Source organism: Pezoporus occidentalis, unplaced genomic scaffold, assembly GCF_034315485.1.
Source record: "Pezoporus occidentalis ecotype Australia unplaced genomic scaffold, CSIRO_AGI_Poc_V1 ctg192, whole genome shotgun sequence".
Taxonomy (NCBI): Eukaryota; Metazoa; Chordata; class Aves; order Psittaciformes; family Psittacidae; genus Pezoporus; species Pezoporus occidentalis.
Window position 1 is genome coordinate 1,141,169 of NW_026913771.1, and position 20,657 is coordinate 1,161,825.

The following is a 20,657-nucleotide window of genomic DNA, read 5'->3' on the forward strand; positions in this document are numbered from 1 at the left end:
CAAAACTGCAAGTCTGCCACCCATGGAAAACCAGTGACCCAGCAGTGAGGTGCACGGGGCACCTTGCGCCTGGCCCTCGGAAGAAACCACCTGGATTCCTTCCAGATTTCATGAACAAACTCATAATGTGATGAAGGACGCTCATATGTTGAAGCAAACTCTTTAACCTGATTAATGGGATGTAAGTAAGTGGAGCTAATTAGACTTGCTGTTAGGGAATAGCCTGCATGAAACCCAGGCTCGGTGCTTCAGGCAGTTGGGATCCTCGTCCCCAGCCAAAGCCATGTGGTTACACCAGCCTGAGCCTAACTCAGGTCTGGACACCTCTGAACCTTGCAGGGTTTTTGGAATCCTCATGTGAAGTTTGCAATTTGGAGAAGTGAAGCCTGGTTTGAGGTGGGAAGCGTGCTCCTCTGCCCTCTGATCCCATGCAAGGAGCAGCCTTCCTGGCTTTTCCAAAAGAGGAAGTGTCTGTGGTCACAAGCTGTGTTCAGAAATGAGGAGTGGCCACCTGGGCATGGGTGTACCTGTACATACAGTTTTAGGAGTAGGATTAGCCCTGTATAGAGTTAGAGCTTTGATCAGTACCTTCTCCCTCCCTCCCTCCCTCCCTCATATCTTTCCTTCTTTCCTTCCTTTTCCTTTTAATTTTTTCCAAGGTAATTTTTCCCTTCCCTCTCCTCAGTTGGTCTTAATCCTCACTTGGACATGGGATATAGGAGCACGGAACAATTGATTCTCCCTCCGAAGAGCATTTCTGCCAAAAGATTTCTGCATAGGTTCAATGCACAATCAGCTTGGCCAGCAAACACGCTGGTGTATCAAATAACACTGATGCTAAAAGCAGCCTTTGAACTTGCAGGATATTCATCCCAGGGTCAGAGATTAAATTACCCCCTCAAATAAGTCTTAAGAGCTCGATGCAGTTCTTCCTACAACAGGTTTATTTGGATGAGCCTTGCTTTAAAGAAACTAAAATTCAAGGCTCTTTAGGAGCCACCATTTTTGAAGGGCTGGGTGACAAGAGCAGCATTTGCACTGGACACATTTGAACGTGGGTTTATTAGTTCTTTCTCATGTGCAGCAGCAGTGGAGCTGCCCTGGACAGCTTCTCGCTTGCTCCTGCCCAAGCCGGTGTCCCTGGAGCAGCCCTGCTGGGACCAACAGGGGCATTTTTAACTTCTCAGATCTCCAGATTCAGCCCTGGGAGTTTCAGGAATTTCTTCCAGGTCATCCATGATTGAAGGGAGCGGGGTTGGGGGACGAATGCTGATACCACAAATGTTTCTGGTGTGTATTTGGCTTTGTTACTCTTTGTAGAAAAAGTCTGCTGCTGTTACTAAAGGGAGCGCTGATACCATAAGACAGCTCTGCTATTGATAACAAGTTGATCGACTGCATTTGCTTATTATCAGCTGTGGTGTGGGGAGATTCCTTTTCTTTTTCTTACTCTTAAATCAAGGCATATTTTTTTAAGAACTATTTTATTTTTGCTACAGACACAGCCGGTGAAGTAGCAGTAAAAAACATCACCACAAAGAGGCACATGGCTTTGAAATGTTTTGGTATGTAACATAACTGTATTGTTATCAGGTCTTAACTTTTGCACAAAGAATATTTCTCCTTGTTCTAAAAGCAACCCCTCTGTCGGCTTTCAAAGGGTTATGTACATAACGTGGTCGTAGGGGAGCAACCCCAAAAATATCTGTGTCTCGAATCATTTCACAAATAACATTGTTCTGTTTCTCTCCTGAAAGGAACAAGAGTTTCTTTGATTTTCTTTTTTTTTTTTTTAAGTCAAATTTAGGATTCTGCTGTTCAGAGCAGAGAGGTCACAAGGCCCTAATGTATTTAGCATTGACTGCCCTCTCTTGTAGTGCGTCTATTAGTCAGTAATTTGATTTGTACCTATTCATTTGCAGTCCCTGCAGGAGCTCTGAGCTGGCCCCAAGTATAATTGGTGCTGTCTCTATTTTTACATCATTAGATTAGCCCCGACTCCTGGCCACTTGTTGTCTGCGCTTGTCTGTCCATTTATACAACCTAATGTAACACAAAATTCATTACTGATCACATTACTTTCAACTCTGAAGCCAGCTTTGTGATAAACATTTTGTTAACCCTTTCTTGCCAGCACACAGACCTGGGGGATAAATGCACTTTCCCTTTGCAGGAAAATCAATATCATAATAAAACAAAGTGCAGTCACATTTCTAGATTTGTCATTCCTCCTGGAGAAAGAAATGGGGAGAAACATATATGAGATGACTAAATGATGTCTGCATCCAGGCATCTTGCGCTGCTGTATGTGAAATGAGCTCAGCAGTGTCCTTTCTACTAGAATATAAAGAAGTGACACAAGATAGGGCCAGCACTCAATTTAAAACTTAATTTCTTACTCATTGTTCTGCAAGTGTTTTAGGTCTTCTGTGCAGGCTGTAATCGGGTTATGACATTATTGGAACTGGGCATTTTTCTTCCAGTGCCTTGTCTAAAGTAGTTAACAGAGAAACAGTTCCCTGTCTCCTTAGAGATGTGTTCCTGTGTTAGATTTTGGTTTGGTTTGCTTTGGTTTGTGTTTTTTTTCCCTTCCTAATAATTAAGCAAATTAATTTTCTTACTGCAATACTCCAGTATTTCACAGGAAAATGTAAAGCTCCATTCTGTCTAGCTTGGCTTTGCTCACATTTGCCTGTTCTGCTGAGTACCTCCTAAAGCATTAAGCTGTTTGCATCACTGAGGCTTCTGCTATTGATTTCAAGGGGAACAAGAGGAAAACCACGGTAGGTATTCATTTAGGCCTGGCTCTGCAAAGAACTGAGCATCCTTACAGCCCTGTTTGCAGCATCATGCCCATGAGGTGTTGCTTGCTATTCAAAGGACTGTATTGTGGTGCACGCAAAAGCTGTTGATTTTTAACAGTTTTCTAAATTCATTTTCTGTTTGTACAGCTTGGCGTGGAAATCTGTTATTTTGGCTTTTCTAAATATTTAGAAACATTTCTCAGTGTTTATTAAATCTTCTCTTTAAGTCCAGCTTCTAAAGCCTGCCCCACACTGAGCAGGGTGCAGGAGTCTAGGAGGCTACATGATTTTTTCATCTCTAGTTCCTATAATTACCTTGTTATGCCTTTTAGGAGTCTTTGCATGGTATTTTTATGTAGGATACGACTTAGAGCAGTCATCTCTCAGTAAGTATAAGAGCCCTCATCTCCCAGCATTTCAACCAGGACTGGTATTTTTACAGCTGTTTTTGTGAGCCAAAACTTGTTGCAGCTGCTGAGGTGGTGGCAGAATAAAGGCAAGACAGCTCCTGTCCCTCTTCCCAAGCCCAGCAGCCCCAGAGAGCCCTGCAGTATTTTGCTGATTTTTGCAGTAGTGATTCATTCGAGGTGTGTGCAGCGTTGGCTGGCGCTTGCTCCTAAAGCCTGGCTTAGCTGGGGGAAAGCGTTGCTCAGCTCTGCTGCTGCCCTTGTGTCCCTCAGGGTCTGCTCCAGCTTTGCCATCGGAGCCCCAGAGAGGCCATGAAATCCCCATGCAGCCTTAGGTAACCCCTGGGACCCTCACGTTAAGGATGAGCTGCAGCTTGGGTCGTGGTGGAGGTGACGGAGGGTCTGTGAGCAGACAGGGTGCCACCACTCCACTCCCACCCCAGGATCCCGCTGTCTGTTGGGGACGGTTAGGCTGACACTGCTCCCGTTTCTGCATGCTGCACATCTTACATTAACTCTTTGAAAGTTTGAGCCTTTCATTATCTTAAAACGACATGCATCCAATTTGCCGGCTCCCCTTCCTGCCTGTGCAAAGCATTAACATCAGGCTGACGCCAAGGGCATCTGCCATTCCTTGGATTGTGAGAGGGCGATGGCCCAAGTCATTGCAAAGCTCTCATAAACTATGCATTTCCCTCACCAGGGGAAATGGGAGAGGAGGCTGTAGAATGGAAACCCATTTATGCACTAAATTGTTAAGCAGTCGAACTGTTAAATGAACACTTCTGATTAGAAAGATAGGATGAAGTATGAGTCACCAAACAGCAAAACAAGCATTAACACAGCAAAACCCCCAGCAATAAATGGAAGGTCAAAAGCTAAAACAATTAAAATGTTCCAGTGTGAGCCAACCCTCTGGCCCTGCAGCTTTCAGTTCTCTCAGCTGCAGAGGCCTCTCTTCCACCAGGGGATCTGCTCCTTATGCTTCAGCATCAGGAGGCACAGGTCTCTCAGTGGACTTCCAAAGTGCCACCTCCAACTCCAAGGGCCTTTTTCTACCTGTTCAGAGGCCATATCATTTCCTGCCATCATACTGTCACCTCTCATCACCCCCACACATTTCTCTAACGGAATATCAGACAAATAGTAACCTGATTTTTGTGATAATCTAGCCTTGCTATGGATGGTGGAGTTGAGAATAGCAGGGCTTAGGGCCCCATCCTTAACAGTGATGTCGTCAGCTATCTGATGCTCGTCCTGTATCTGGAGGAGATGGTCAGGCATAAGGTGGGAAATGGGGAGAGAGGGCAGGAGAAAAGGAGAGAAGAAAAATAAAGGGGATTTTGGCTGGGGAATGATCTGATTGATGGGAAGGAGGCTCCCTGGAGCATGTTCTGTGGGAGCAGATCTAGTGGCTGCCCCAGGAGGAAGCAGTGTTGTCACTGGGTCCCCAGCAGTGCTGGCAGTGGTTAGTTCTCCTTGAGGTATATATCATAATTTCTGGTATGAAAATACTAGCTTTCCATCCATTCCTAGCCTGCTGTCTCCCCACCATGGATAATATATAAAACGGTAGACTTTTGTTCATTAACATTTATGGGAAAATGCTAATATTAAACTGTAAGTGAAAAGCCCTATCTTATTGAATTCTTCTGCTGTGTTATTGGGAGCCTAATTGCATTTTGCATTTAAATAAAAACCAGATGACGTTCAGGACAGTCAGGCAAGCATTCTGTAAGTGAGAATTTATCTTGTGATCTGGGTAAACAATGTCTCATCATTTAACAGTTATTATAAATAATGGGTTTTTAAGCACTTTGCTGAGAGTTCATATTGGCTCCACACGGGTTGCACTAAGGGAGAGAGAATTTCAGTGACATCTTCCAGGCATCCGGTGAGGAGGAATCAGATCCTGAGCTCACTCCTCAAGCTGCAGCAGTTTTCATCCTCCTCTGTTTATTATTGCTCAATATTGTGTGCACAGTCGGCTGACAAAAAAACCTGAGAGTAAGAAAAATGACACATAGGTTGGAAGCATCCTGCAGATGGAGAAGCCATCCCTGCTGCTGCCCCAGCAGAAGTGGAAGGTGTTCAAGACTCCTGCAGAGGTTCCTGCGGGGAGTTGAAGCCTCCAGAGGTGTATTCTGTCTGTAAAAATGGTGCTGTGTAAATGTGTGCTCACAGGGAATGAAAAAGGTAAAGCGTAAAGACATAAAGGTAATAGACCAGCTCCTTTTTGCTGTGTTTCTGCTGGTGCTCTCTTAAATCACAGCACTGGTATTACATGCGCAGTGTAGTGCTTGAGCTAGTTTAGAAGAGTAAGACTTCTGAAACATGTAGATAGCTTTTCCCCCACTTCTGTGTTTGCATTCTGCATTTCACTCCTGTCCCTTCAGACAAGGTGGCGGTGCTTTTGTTGCTAGCTGCCTTTTAGTCTTTGCTCCCTGTTCCTCAGACATCAGCGAGAGCCTCTGAGATTAGTCCAAGGCATTTCCCATCACAGGCATGGAGCAGCTTCCCCACAGCCTGTCCCGCATCCCAGGGAGGAAGGAATTAGTTTTCCACGCAGACAGAAAGAGGTGGGAAGGGGATGAGTTTTATGAGCACCCATTTGCCCTTGTGAAAGATACCGAATGTGGGAGTGCCTGATGCTGGCTGGTGGTGTGTCCCCTCCTGCCATGCCAGAAGCTGCCCACCCTGTAAAACAGCAGTTCTAGGACATGAGCTGTTTACTGCCTTTTCCTGTGCAAGGCCCGTTTTCCAAAAAGAGCCCACAGCTGAAGTACCATCTTTTTTCATTTATTTGTTCTTTCCTTGGTCAGTGACTTTCTCAGTATTTGCCCAACACATGAACTCTGCGTTTACATCAAAAGCTGATGGTGTTGTGAAAGACGGAGGGTCAGTATCACTTCCCTGACTGTTTCCAAAGATGTTTTTCTGGGAAGGCCACAGCCAGGACCTGCCCCTGTTCCCTCCACTCTGGCTTGGTGGCACGGCAAGGGAGTGAGGAGCTGTGAGTGGCAGGGGATGGTGAGCACATGCAGACCCCTGGTCGAGGTGCATGGGATGGAAATGGTGTCAGTTCCCCAGCCAGGTACCATTTTGGGGGCCCAGAAGCGGTGCCATGTGGTGTGCTGCGGAGGGGTGCTCAGATTTATTGCTATGCTGGATTTCTCCTAAGGCAGAGCACAGAATTCCCATGGATGGCATCTCCCATCTATTCTGACATGGCGAGCGGAGCAGCTTTTCCCATTGGGCACTCCATCACTGAGGCCACATTGTTGGGTGGAAATAACATTTGGAGGCCTTAGTCAAAAGACAACACAGCAGCCTTCCTCCCTCATCTGCAGCCACAGAGGCAGCAGTGGCTAGGTGAACTGTACAGGAACAGATACCTAACCTGAAATCTGAGTGTGTTTTTGTGCCTTCACTCCGCGCTACTTCTGTCTCCACCCTTTAAACCAGAAAGCCTTTATATTGTGCCAAGATTGTGTTGTCTCTTTGGTTTAGCTTTTGGAAACATGGCTGGTCACCCATCAAAATGTGAACAAATGTCTGCAAAAGAGCACAGCATGAGGAGCAGGTAGTTACATTAACTTCACTGCCAGATGCCCAAGTACAGGGCATAATCTGCACATCTTGAGATGATTGGAATTGCCTTTTATGTGGGATGTGGCCAGAGGAATGCCTTGGTTTTCCATTAGCTCTTTTAGATTTCACATGGGTTATCCTCTGTGCTCGTCCACAGGCTGCAGCTCATTCACACATTTGACAGTGCTTGTAAGAGTGTAACTAAAAAGGCAGAGCATACTGGAATCAATACTTGGAACCATTTTTAAAACAGGAGTTTTTCAAATTAAACCGTTGAACTTACTTTTTTCAGCTGCTTTCTGGTTTCATGAGAACTGCTGTGTCGATCAGCTCCATTAACGGGGCCAGATGAAGCTTCGGATGTCATTTTTATCAAGGCTCTTTCATATTTATGTCTCACATCAGAATTTGGAGCTATATAAATAAGACAGAGTGTATTAAGAGCCTCAAGCAATCCTGCAAGAGCGCGAGCCCACAAGCTTGGCCTGTTGTTTTTCCAGGCTCAGTTAATAATCTAGGTGGAGATGTGATTTTAAGAGTACTACTGCGAGCTTTGAGTGCTCCGTAAAATTAGTTCTGTGTTTCGAAAATTGGTCTGCTTGAAGCAGCGATGTCAACAAAATCTTTAAAATAATTGACTAAATAGACCAAATAAGTTGCATTTGAAACTAGGAGTATTTGGATGGGTTTGGAGTTTCTCAGCAACACTAAAACCAGCGCCAGGGAAATGAAAGGAGGAGACCTCTGCTCCTTAGGTCTCCACCTGAGCTTTTCCAGTTCTAAAGCCTTGAACTGTTTAGATGAGCAGACAAGGCTGAGTCCGTGGTGACATAACTTCGTGAGTTTCAATGAAACTCTTCTGATTTGGACCAGCTGAGCATCTGCTACCCCCAAACTTTTAACTTTTCCTTTGAATCAATCCCAAATTCCAGTCCGCTCTAGCTTCCTCCTCAGCATCAATCTGCACTAGGGAGACAGCCCAGAGCCTCTCAGTAGCTTTCCTCACTGGCCTGAAAGGCCACTTCATGTCAGAAGTACTAGAAGTTGTGCCAGGATTACTTTGCTTTGTAATATTATACTTCTAAAATGAACTCAGCAGTACATTTGTGTCAGAAGCATACAATGCACATATGCAAGATGCACACAGAGGCACATTCTGAGCACAGAAGTTGTCCTCCCCTGGGCTCGCCTTGTCTTCCTAAGTAAGGGTTATTGAGGAAACCAGATAACCGAGGTAGGATCACAACAAGGGTTAAAAATAGGTCTTAGACATGAAACTACTGAAGTTTGGAGGGTCAGGAGTGTTTGAAATCCCCCACCCAGCGTACTGGCGAGGGGCTGCCCAGACCCTGAGGTCATCACTGGGTTTGTGGTTTTGATCTTCAGGCAGTTTTTCCTTTCCCAGCTTTTTTTACTGGGACTGTTTGGCAGAGTCCAGGAGAGGAGGAGGGACCTGCGGCACTCCCTGAGCGCTCCCGGTCATCACACTCCTGTGCGGTGGCTTTGCTGCAGCCACCTTTGAGATAGGACCCTTCAGCCTTGAGATCTCAAGGAGCAACAGCTCTGGTGGGAAGAGGGATGCGTAGATCCACACGTTGGGTCCAGACTTGCTCTGGATAGAAGCATAGTGGTTTCAAGAATAGGAGCATTGCCAAGCAAGAGTCAAAGAGTCCAGAGGGTGTAGGACACAGAGCTGGTAGGTGTTGTGAACATGCAGATTACGTTGCATTTCCTTTGTGGAGTTGGAGGCTGACAGAGGGGTCACTGTTGAGCAATCCAAGGCATTCCCATAACCCTGGGAATGAGAGACCAAACCCAGGAATTTTAATACAGTGTTTTCTCTGCAAATACTTTTGGTCTGATATGCACAGATGTGCTGCTTGTGTAACTGAAGATACAAGATAATTCTGCCTCAGTACATTAGAAAACTTGTGTACCTCTGGCTTGCACAGGAAAGTGGGTGTTACATATAAGGTACCTTATAGAAATTTATAGTAGCAACGTATTGAGACTTTCAAGATGGGGTAAGAGAGAATTCCTTTAAACCCTATTGAATGTATCTGCATATTCCTTTTGAAAACACTTCTGGAAACCTTGCACAAGGACTCGTAGGCTTACATGATGTGGATGGGCTATGGAAATTGTTTTCTATGAGCATTTGACTGTTCTAGCTTCTGAAATTTCACATACTGACTAAAATTGGCAGCTCATCCTTCTGAAGTGCCATTTAGGTAAGAAAACATCCTAAACCTCTTTACAGAAACACACAGCTCTAGGAAACTTGAGATTATTTTTTAAAAGCACTGGAGTCATTGTGAAAGTGCCTGTCGTGAAGAATATTCTCCCTCTAAATGCTAGTCCTTTATCTAGTGCACTTTTAACCTTCCATAAAAAGCTTGGGAGTCAAGTCTGGCAAGATGCCACAGACTTGGGTCTACTATTCCATGGACTCGAGTTGTATGGAGCTTTTCAGGTTCTCTTTTTAAAGGAAGAAACAAGCTGCTTTGCTTTTTCTTTTCCTTTTTTGTTTTTTTGGTAGACAGAATTGTGTAGCAGTTCAAGCATGGCAACGTTTTGTCCATATCTCAACAATCTCTTCGTGCCCAAAGTAAACCCAGACATTTATGTAAGTGCAGATGTCCTCCCCATCTCATACTGGGGGACATTTCAGTGTTAGTTATTTGGCATCCTAGCACTGAAATAAGGCACTAGAAATGAAATTTGCGGTCTCGGAGGGGCTCTGATGTTCAGAAGGCTCAGTCTTCATTGCCCTGGTTATCTCCTCCTCTTGTACCTCCTCATCTCCTTGCGAGATCCTGCCACCTTTTTTCCAACATGCCAGGTTTCATCTCCAGGTGCATGGCACTAACGAACTCTATGTGGATTCAGCGTTAGAGTTACTGTAAGAGAGTTTGACAGGAACTAATATTTTACATAGGCCACTGAATTCAGATTTCAGAGCCGTTGCTCAGGCAGCATTTGCCAGTCTTTTTCACTTTGCAGATTTAATGTAGGTGCTTTTGTGGACTGTCAACATCTTTCAGGTTGCAGCAGGATGAAATAATTCTAATACGGGAATTGTTTCTCAGCGATCAGATGCTGTTGTGTTATTTTCTCTTTGGAATAGAGTTTAATATCTCTTTTTTCAAGCTGCTGGGTTGAAAGAAGAAAAGGGTAAAAGACACATTTTTTAGGGGCAGGTCCATCACGGTCACCCAAAGAATCACAGGAAATCAGTCCCCGCAGATGCCTGTGTTAGTTGCTGGAGCATGGGGAGAACTGGCACAGGTTAATGGCTTCTGCAGGAGTAGGGCACGGGGCTTGGGGCAGAGAGCACGATTAATTGACTTTTAAGCATTATCATAATCAAACTTGTAAGCACTGTAGTAACATACAAAGCTAGGAACTGACTTTCTGTCTGTGCTCCCATCGGAAAGGAGCAATGTTAAACTGCATTTGCCCAGAAATTTCAGCCATCTCAAATTAAAAGGAGCCTGGAAAATTAAGAGCTTTAATGAGTTCTTAGTGCTTTCATTTCACTACAATATTAACGATTCTTGCTTATCCCAATACCAAATGTATAGGTTCCCCCCGGGGTGTAGTGCCCCCCTCTGCCCTCAGCACTGGCAAGTCCCTGGTCCAGTGGGGCTGGAGCCAGCTCTGCAGGTCCTTGCCTCGGAGCAGCAACCAAGGGCGGTGGAGATGGATTAATAGAGCTCCCTCGTTAGCATAATTGCATTTCATTGAAAGAAAAAGGAACACTCAAAAAACCCTACAACTGCAGTAGCAGCAATGCAGTTTCCAAGCCTTTGTGTTAGGGGTGGTATTTCTGTATCCTGGTTTGGTTACAACCTCGCATAAGCTTTTGAGCCTTTTTCTGCCTTGGGCTGCACCGTGCGTGGTCCAGGCAGCAGCACCGGCTCCCGTGCGGATCGGTTATGATGTTCATAGTAAATGTTCCTGCAGAAATAGAGCCAGAAGCGTCCAGCTGAGTTTGGGATGTTGTCTAAACACTGAAAGATGGAGAGCTTACATGTAAAAGTGCGTGTTGGTGTACAGGGGAGCGGAAGCTGTGTGTTGGGGGCCGGCGTGAGCTGCTCCGGGGAGCACGTCCCACTCCCCTTGTTGGCAGTGAGTAAAATAAAAATGTTTAACTAATCCATTCACGGGGGAGCGTTGTGTAAATTACAAACAGTTTAAGAGATCCTCGAGACTTCCATTGTGTTCATACAAATTGCCTTTTAGTGTTCGCTTTATATAGGATCCTTTTGAATGGGAATCCAGATGGCAGAAGCTACATAATCATTATTCATTACAGTTAATAAGTAACACTCGGAAGCCCCAGCAGTCCTGCGAGTCCCCCATGATAGGCATTGTTGCAAATGGAAGGGTAAAGAAAATAATCCTTGCTTCAGAACATTTTATGACTTTGGTTAAAGACAAGAAGCTATGAAGGGCCCTTAGGTTTGCGTGCCCAGGAGCACAGACCAGGCTGTTATGCCGAGAGCTCTGTGTGCAGGGAGTCTTCTCACTTCTCCTCCGAATGAAGGAAATTGTCTTTGGTTTTAAGATGAGGCTCTAATTTTGGCCTTTTAGCCGTTCATTCAAAGGCTGCTCCTGGCCCAAGAGAGGTGGTTTTAGCAAGCAGCACCTCATTTCTCTTCCACACCGCTGGGAAATGCCCGTCTTGTGTCCTAACTTCAGAGGGGGGGCAAGCACATTCCCGCAGTCACAGCCTCCTTGGCACATGGCGGAGCCCAAGAAGTTCCCCAAAACAATGGCTGTGAATGACAGAAATGAAATCAAGGCGATTCAAGCCCCACTGGCCATTACCCCACTTCCTGCATTCCTACTTGTTAATTGTCTAATTCCTAACGAGTCTTCAGGCGTCTGATGGACTTTCTGATGTGTGCTCACTCCGACGCTTCCTCCCCTCCCATCCCTGGCCTCATCCCTTGCCGGAGACCTTGTTCCGTTAAAAATGCCATCCTTAAAAATCAGAAATACTCAGCCCAGCAAAAGGAAAAGGGAACTTGACATTAGTTGAGCTTGAAAGGCTTGGTGCTGTGAAAAGTGACTGACGTGTGAAAAGAGGCTACAATTAGTTCTTTCCCCGAGCACTCTCCCATTCAGTCCAGGGTCACTCCTTCAGCGAGCTGCGGCTTTGAGGGTAATGTGTTGTGACAGGTTGAGATGATGAAGAATAATTCTTGTATTCAGAGTTGCTGCCGCTTCCCCGCTGCCCTGACACATCAGGCTGCTGTCATTGTATCATTTATCCCGGCTGCGGCTCCGCTGGGCTGTGCGGGAGCCTGGGCAGCCCTTCCCTAGGTAAGAGGAAAGGGTCAGCTCTTCCAGCAAATGATTTTGGAGGATATTTTGAAACTGTGCTTAACGGGGGAAAGCAAACAGAAAGGAAAAACCATTAGAAGAAATAATGCACTGGAGATGAGATTTTTGAGTAGACATAAAGGAGATACCACGGCTTCAAGTGGACCACTACAGAGAGAGCACGAATAAGAAAGGCAGCATAATTTATGAGTGTTCCGGGCAAAAGAGGGCTATATAGATTTTCTTCAGGCATTGAATTAATGCACCCTATAAAATGGTTCCACATTTAAGCTTGGCAGGGCTTTGTACCTTTCTGGGTTTGATGGGGCCCTTTGACAGTTCCTGGAGCTTTCTGGAATTGAGGGTGCAGCGCTGGTCAGGGGACAGCACTGCTGTCCCCAGAGCAGCTCCTCCTCCTTCTCTTCCTCCTCCTCTCCACTTTGGCAGCCAGCTCAGGGAGAGCAGAGTGCCTTGGGCAGCAGAACAAGGGACAGGGCCATCAGGCTGTTGGGAATATCATCAAAAATAAGTGTTTTGTGGGAGGTTTCATTTTCAATTTCTCATGCAACAAGGTACCCACCGCAGGAAGGCTGCACTGGTGCTGGTCTGCGGGCAGGCCCACTGCAAGTAACACCAAGGAGAGAGCAGCCAGCGTTGGCTTTGCAACACCTTTAATGCCCCCTTGCTCTCTGAGCAGTGTCAGTGTTTCCACAGCCCCAGAGCGTGGCCCCGCATGCTGCAGGGCCATGGGAGGAGGTGGCTGCCCCCCAGGGAAGGCTGGGGACCCAGCCAGGTGCTCACCGTGCCACCCTCCCTCCCTGCTCCCAGCGCCCACTCCTCCCCACACCGGCAGCAGCAAGGATTTGGAGTGCTGCTGCCTTCACCGCTGCGGAAAGTGCGTGTGCCCTGGAAATCTCGGTTGCTCTGGGCCCCTGGGTGATGGCAGCGGTGCCCATTGCTGTTCCCATCAAAAGCACAGGCAGGGCTGTTCCCAGCTCCCCTGAAGTGACTGTCTCCTCATGGCTTCAGCAGATGTTCCTGCTCCTTCATCTCGTTGTTGCTGTTGTTGTTGTTGTTGTTTTTAGGGCAGTCAGGACTTTGTGAGTTGCTTCCTCCAGGGACATGGGCAGGTTTTAGTATTTACGTTTCCAGTATTAGGATTTATTTGTATTTGTGTTTGTTTTTCACGGGCTTGTGAAAGCCTCAGGGAGCCGTTTACGGGGCCAAAATAATGCAAGTGCTGGTCTTCTCACAGTATTTCATTTCCTTGATGGTGGAAATGCTACGAGAAGAGCAGGTCTCATGTTATTTTGACCCCATAAATAGCTCCCAGAGGCCCCTTTCTTCCTTCTCCCACCCACTCCCCCCCAAATCAAATATTTAGGTTGCTGCAGAGCCTGACTTCTCAACCCTTGGTTATCTTGCTTCAGAAGCAGCAAATTGCAGTTATTACAAAATAGCCAGAGAGTCTATAAGGCCGAATGGGTTTTATATGATGCACAATTTGTTGGCTACTGTACAAGTTCATTAAAGTGTATCATAAGAGGTTGTTTTACTGGTACATTTAAGGAAGTTAATACATCTCGACAGTATATGCATCGGGGAATGCAGATACAATAACCCTCAGACATGCTGGGGCCAAGTCCATTCCTGGCCTAACTCCACCTAAGTAAACGAAATCACTCACTGGGCAGACGTGTCCTGCTCTGCTGGCGCGGTGCTGAGCCTTGGTCCTTTGCAGCGGCTGCTGCTGCTTCAGGCTCTCCTGCCGCTTGCCCCTGTCTTTCCGTTGTCCCTGGTTTTCCATGGGGGTATCCTGGTTTTCCCTTCTGTGTTTTTCAGCAGGTGTGTTCCCAACACATCGGTGGTCTGGGAAGCGTTTCACCTCCTTTCAGCAGCGCTGCAGGCTTGGCTGCTCCATCCCAGCACAGTGGGAGGGCAGCACAGCCTGCGCTGACTGTCTGTAGGGACCTGCCTCTTCTGACACCCAACAGCCCACTGTGTAGTGGCTCCTTCTGCACTTGTTGGGTCTATCCAGGAATCAGGTCTATCAGAAATCATCCCCCAGTCTTTCACCCCATAACAGGAAAGGTGTCCTCATGTGATGGAGCCATTCTGGTCTTGTCTGAGGTTCCCATGAGAGCAGCATTGATGTTCCTGTGCACGTGCCTCTGCTGAGTCCTGGTCTTCTGGAAGATCTGGGGGGAAGAATAATAGTTTGCATAGTTTTTATTAAGGAAATAGCTGAGGAAAAAAAAGGGTCTCATTTGGAGGGATGTAGGAAAATGTGCTGACTGTGGTCCTAGGGGTCAGATGTGCAGCACAGGTAGTCCCTGGTGACCATGTAATGGCTAATTGCACATCTCGCGTGACCCGGCGTGCACACGAGAGCCGGGCCCGGGCGAGGGCAAGAGCCCAATTTCCTGAGCACAGCAGTGTTTTCTGCTGCAGTGGTCAGGAGGTTTACAATGCTTCCTTAGGTATCAAAATACATTGCTCGTCTGCCTCGCCATGTAATTAGTTCCAGAGCCGAGCGGGTTCACAACGTGAGGCTGTTTGGGAGCGCCCGGACTCGTTTGCCCAGGGTAATGTGTGAGTTTGCCATCCTCAGTGCTTGGGATGGCAGCTGGGATGTGGGAGCTCCCCTGGTTTTATATCCTGAACCCCTCCAATCCCAAAGCGGGCTCTGTGCAGGCTGGAAAACTTCCTGTCCACTTCATACTGAGGTTTTGCATCTCTTTCACCCTCTCTTCTGTCCCTCCCCGTTGCTAATTGAAAGGGGTTCCCATGCCCCACAGCAGCAAGGGGGGGGCTCACGGCCCCTGCATTCGAGGGGATGGACCCCAACCTGCCCAGCCAGTCCCTGCGCCCACCGCTCTGCCTCCCCTGTGTTCTATCCATGCTTTTTCCCTGGCTGGCATCAGTCTCTGCAGTGCCACCCCCTGGCAGTCCCCCGCAGAGGTGACAAGTGCTGCCGGCTGCAGAAACCCTGCAGCCCCAGGAAAGCACCGTGCGAGCCCCAATTCCCCCACATCCCATCCAGTCACCGAAGGACAGGCAGGACACGGCATGGCCAAGGACCGGCAGGAGCTGGCAGGCTCAGCCCTACAGCCTGAGGGGCAGAAAAGGCCACACGGGAGCCCCAGGGGAACAAATGCTTTCCCTCTCCCTCCTTTTGCTACCTCTGCGGAAAACACATTTGCCTGAAAATCAATTACAGCTTAGAAAGAGAGAGCGAAGCCACCCCGTGAGGAGTTCAGGAGCCCCAGCGCTGTTCGGGGGAGCCCCATCCTGCCCAGCCGGGCGATGGCTGCCCAGCACCCCAGAGCTCTGACGTGGGACGTTTAACCGAAGCCAGCTGTGTGCAAGGGGAGATAAAAGCCTCAAATCAGACAGGATAAGCACAGTATTAGTGTGGGATACGCCACTCATTTCTGATTTAAATTACTGTTTTTACTTCCTGAGCTCATGGGAGAGTGAGGATGTGAGGAAAATGAAGAGGTTTAGGCATGGACATTCCTTCACCAAATACTGGCAAGAAACCGTGATTAATACAGCTGATGTCATTAGCATCACTGCTTATAGGGTGACTGGTTTCCTGCTGATCTGTTTTTCATGTATCCTGGGCAGATTTTCTCCATTGCAAGTTACCTCCACAGCCAAGGATTAAATCCCCTAACCCTCAGTTGCTAGGTGTGCACTCTCCTGGCTGCTGTCTCTGCAATGCCCAGGTAGTAAACGGGAGCAGTGTCTGAGGATGCCGGGGTGAGATGCTTTATGGTTTTAGTGAAGAACTAACTTCCTGCTTTTGCCATGCACTTTGTGTACAGCCGTGTCCTTATCATGGAGTCCCATTGCACAGAGTTTGGTGTTGGGTGTTGACAAAAGGTTAAATATCCCGGCATGAGACAGAGGTGTACAAACAACGGTGGTGTGGTCATATTTAGCTGAGAGCAAAGGGGCCACCGCTCCTCCAGCTCCTGTGTGGCTTCTTTCCATCCCCATCCAAGCAAAAGTCCCAGCTGCAGGGACAGGGAAAGCTGCCTGTCTCCTCTGGGGGTTGTCCCCCATGCACACATGCACACCACCACAAGAGGGTTTTCTCTCTTTCCCCTTTGGCAGCAGAGGAATGTGCCCGAAGCTCCCATCCCCATCCCGTCCCCTCCAGCGCAGGCTGCGCGGAAGCAGGCGACAGAAGTCGCACTCAGGGCCGAGCGTTGCAGCTCGCCAGGATATTTCATGTAGGCTGTCACTGCGTGTCTGGGAGAGGATTCCTGCTGTGTCCGTGGGGCTCTGCCTAATCTCACCGCTGCATGCCGCCGCTGAGTGCTGGCCTGGGGTGATGCTGCCCGGCGGCGCTGCTGCACGCTGCCACTGAGTCAACTGTTGGGTTCAAGTGGCTCACAGAGAGGCCACAGTTAGAAATGATGCTCTGCACACACAAAAATCCTCGTGTTTCAAGATTAGGGAGCAGTAAAGGCTTTGGGAGGTCAGCAAGGGGAGATGTCTGGATGTGTGTGACCAGGAGAGGGAGAGCCACAGTCAGGCCTTCTTTCTCTTTTGCTTTGAGGCACAGCTCAGGCACGTAGGAAAGGGGGATATTTTCTCTTTGGCTTGAAAAAGCAGAGTTATTTCTGTCTGTTTGCTCAGGGTAAAGGGTTGTGGAAAGTCCCTGGTGTTCCCAAGGTGGAGAATTACAGTGGTTATGCACCGCTGGTACACACCACCAGTAAATGGTGTTGCTGCCACTCCCCCTTCCCCACCATCTCAGCAGCATTGCTGCAGAGAGGAGACGTTTCATCATCTGCCACCATCCCCTTCTCACCCTGCTCAGTTCAGTCGTGAGCATCCCCACTGTTAACTCCTGACATGTCGTGAGTGAGCAGCCTCAGCCCCAGGAAAGGGGCTGCTCTGCTGGGCAGTCTGTAACATACCCCATCCAGCTCCGCTTGGGCTCAGCTCAACTCTGAGCCCAGCAGAGAAGCAGAACCAGGAGCTGGGGTGCCTTTGGAGTGACTCGTCAAATCACCCTGGAAAGGATGGGTGATGAGCACATGTTAGAGCAATGACACAGTGAACAGATTTGTCAGTAAAGCAGCCACCTAACAGCACTCCAGGTTTATTTGAAATGCTAACCAGGACCTGCTCTCTCTTCCCATTGCAGAGCTTCAGCGAGAGGGAAGCATAGAGACGCTCAGTAACAGCTCTGGTTCCACCAGTGGCAGTATCCCACGCAACTTCGATGGCTACAGATCACCCCTCCCGACTAACGAAAACCAGCCCCTCAGCCTTTTCCCCACGGGCTTCCCTTAAATGAGCCGAACATCCAAGGAGAGATCCAGACAGGGTAACGAGCCGCTCTCCACCCGAACAATCCCGATGTGTCTGTCACCCACCAGTCCACCGCTGCACTGGATGGTTCTCATTACCCTGATCAATATTGATGACTCTTAAACCTTCCTCAAACATACTCACAAAATCTTGACTTTGTGTCCCTGTGCAATATGAAGAGACTCTGTCTTCGATCCTGATAGCTCTGCGGCTTCTTTTTCGCTGTGTTCAGGAAGAGGTTGGTTGAGGAGAAATATTGCTAAGCCATTTTTGGTCCAGCACATGGTTTCACAACTGTTTTCTGCTTTTTCGTGTTGAGAGATGGAGGGAATCTCCATAACTCAGAGGAGCTCTTGCCATTTGCAAAAGTGCCGAGCATTAACAGATGAACTGGAGAGAGTGGAAACTGGGGAACTTTCTGTGGACAGGGTTGATAATGTTATTCCTTCCTCATTGCATCTCCTTGCTGCCCTCCTTCCCTACTGATGCTCATCAATGCCAGGAGTATTACAAATGGAAATGTTTCTCTTTGTTCTTTGGAAGAATTCTCTCTATTGCTCCGGTTTTATTCTAGTCTTGTATTTTAGAAATGTACTTAATTGACTAACTGCAGTCACAGATTTCTCATATTTGGTTATAAAAGTTGTTCACTGGAACTCAGATTATCTGTCCAGAAATGCATGTGTCATTGAATAAATCTAAGTTAAGCAAGAAACTGCTTAAATGGCAATGTTCATGGAGTGTTACTGGGCTGGCTGTGGGCTTTGTGTATCTTCCTGGGCTGGACTATGCGCGTATTTACTAACTTGAAGGCTTTAATTAAAGCCGTCAGTGGATGTTACGCAAGCCAGTCTAGCTTGGGTTTGCCTCTCTGCTTTCTTGTCCCCTCGTGCAAGGACAGGATTTGTAAAAATGAGTGTGTCTTGCACCCACTTAGCACCTCTGAACATCCACACCATCTCTGTGTGTCTGGTTCCAGCTCCTTGCATTGGTTGGGGCCCTGCTTCTTCGTCCCTCTGATTTTGGTGGGACAAGGACCATGCACGCTGGAAGCAGAGGCAGCCACCTCCATCTGTTGTGTTACAGGATCACATATAAGAAGCTTTGCAGAACCTGTACAACAGCCTGAACCTCTGTGCCCTGTTGAACATGCACAGTCAAAACTAGCACTGCATAACTCTGCTGATAAAATAGTCATGGGCTCACACATAGTAACCACATGAATTCCTATATCTCAGCCAACTTGTGTCGAGAAGCAGAGAGTGAGATGGGACTGTCAGCTTATGAAATTTCCTTCCCACTACTTGTTTTTAATAGAAGCCGTTTGAGTCATGGCAGTGAGAGGAAACCAGCTAAACCCACAAATCTTTTTGCACTCTTACAGCTTAAACCAGCCACACCGAGTGATGCAGAACCGACCACCCTCTTCCTACTCCATCCCCAAACACCAAACACCAAATTCAGTCTTGGGCTTGATTTTTTTATGACTGTAACGCAGCAGCTCAGGTCTCAGCAGCCTTTTTTTCCTCTCTCTTCAGGCTTGGAAACCACTAATAAAAAGTGAGAGTCTGCAGCAATAATTTCAGTTTCTTGCTTGGTTTTCAGTCAGTCCTTTCGCAAGCAAAAAAAAGAACTTCTTTGGGATGAAATCAGAGAAGAGTTCGCTCGTAAGTAAGTACTCACAGCTCCTGCCCGCTGGCTATATCTGCTGTAATGCTATGTTCCTTTTATGTCTGTAAAATAATGGCTTGAAGTAAGGGGCTGAGGGTAGGGCTGGCACCGTGGACAAAGGGGACCGCAGGGTCAAGTCAGTCCACACCAGTCAGGATTTTTAACACAGTTCAAGCCAAGGTCAGCTCCAAAAGTTCAAACAAAATCCAGATTAACGCATACAGAAGGGATTGTGTTGTCACCGTGATGCTTGTTTCCTTTCAGGCTTTCTGAGGAGCAGCCATAAAGGACAAAGTTCTTGCAAAGGAAGGAAGACCGCTCTTCTCCCTCCTGCCTCGGACAGCTTGCTTGCTGGTTCTTACTGAACACACAAAGTAGGATAGTGCATAACGCAGAGTGGTGTCATTGGAAATGTATTTGTTGTTGGCAGGCATTAAATCACTTTTTATAAGTGCTGCAATATGGCCATGTGGAAATTCCCAGTCTGCAAGAAGCTCCTTTGAATCAGGATGTTTTGTTTAAAGGGGGGGAGGAAAAAAGAAAAATCCTACAAACTGGGACTGTACCAAAATATTTTCAGTCTGGTTCATTGAAAAGAATGTCCTAAATTCCCCACTGTTGATAGCCCCGTAGCCAAACTGTTAGGAAAGCCTCGAGCTTAAAATACAACAAGAAAAGGCACTGCTCTGAGGTGGCTAATTTAACTTTAACTTGATACTTTCACAGATGACCCAGCAGAACAACCACTGAGTTCCAGCTCTTCAGTGAGCCAGTGAAAACCGAATGTGTTGCAACGATAACTCTATAGGGTCTCATTCAACACATCCCCACTGTGTGTGCCTCGCTCACATGCCCCACCAATGGCCCCTGCCTCGAGCTTACACACAAAAGCCCCCCATTTCAGCTGGGTGCCACGTGCTTTCCTGCAACACCACCTTTCCTCCGCTCTCACCTCAGCAGCAATACTCTTTCTGGGCACCAGGAGTGAATATTACTGCTCCTCAGTGATGTCTAGAAGCTGCTCCTAAGGGAGGTTTACTCCTGACTTCCGTGAAACCAGGTTTTCAGCCTAGTGAGCGAATCCAAACCCCACTTAAAGCCAAACCAACCCATGGTCTTCGCAGGATTTGGGACGAGTGTCTTTTATTGTTGTGAGGATAATCCAGGTGAGTTTCTGAAATGATGAATTCTCAAATGCAGTGGTTTGCCAGAGGTCGCAGGCAGCGCAGCAAGAATGTGGTGCCATGATATAAACCACTGGCTCAAAAGGAGCCCAAAAGACAAGCTGAACTTGCAGGGTTTTAAACTGTTTCCAGTAGTAGTAAGCAGCGGCCTCCTGCTGAGTTCAAAAGGCAAAACATCTCATTTAAAGTGGGGCAGACTGTATATCACTCTGTGCATGAGGTGGAGCTCTTCTATTAAAAGTTGAGTTCAGATTTCATGAATTAACATGAAATACTGCTTTCTTATCCTACCCTGGTTTCTGTAATAAACACATGTATGTAGCATGCTTAAATCAAGG

General features: G+C 47.3%; 1 protein-coding gene across 10 annotated transcripts in view; it reads left to right on the forward strand.

Moving 5' to 3' along the window:
- The window catches only part of BCAS3 (BCAS3 microtubule associated cell migration factor), a 361,344-nt gene extending 343,156 nt beyond the window's left edge, over positions 1-18,188 (forward strand). For 4 of the 10 annotated variants that reach the window (XM_062617124.1, XM_062617112.1, XM_062617111.1 and 1 more), the window contains 2 exons: positions 1,500-1,565; positions 17,298-18,188. In XM_062617124.1, coding sequence (XP_062473108.1) covers positions 1,500-1,565; positions 17,298-17,446 — 215 coding nt within the window. In that variant the 3' untranslated portion in view covers positions 17,447-18,188. Of the gene's footprint in view, positions 1-1,499; positions 1,566-2,634; positions 2,790-17,297 lie in introns of those variants that run through there. The other 6 variants (XM_062617125.1, XM_062617126.1, XM_062617117.1 and 3 more) reach the window with 4 other exon arrangements.
- Positions 18,189-20,657: the final 2,469 nt, after the last annotated feature.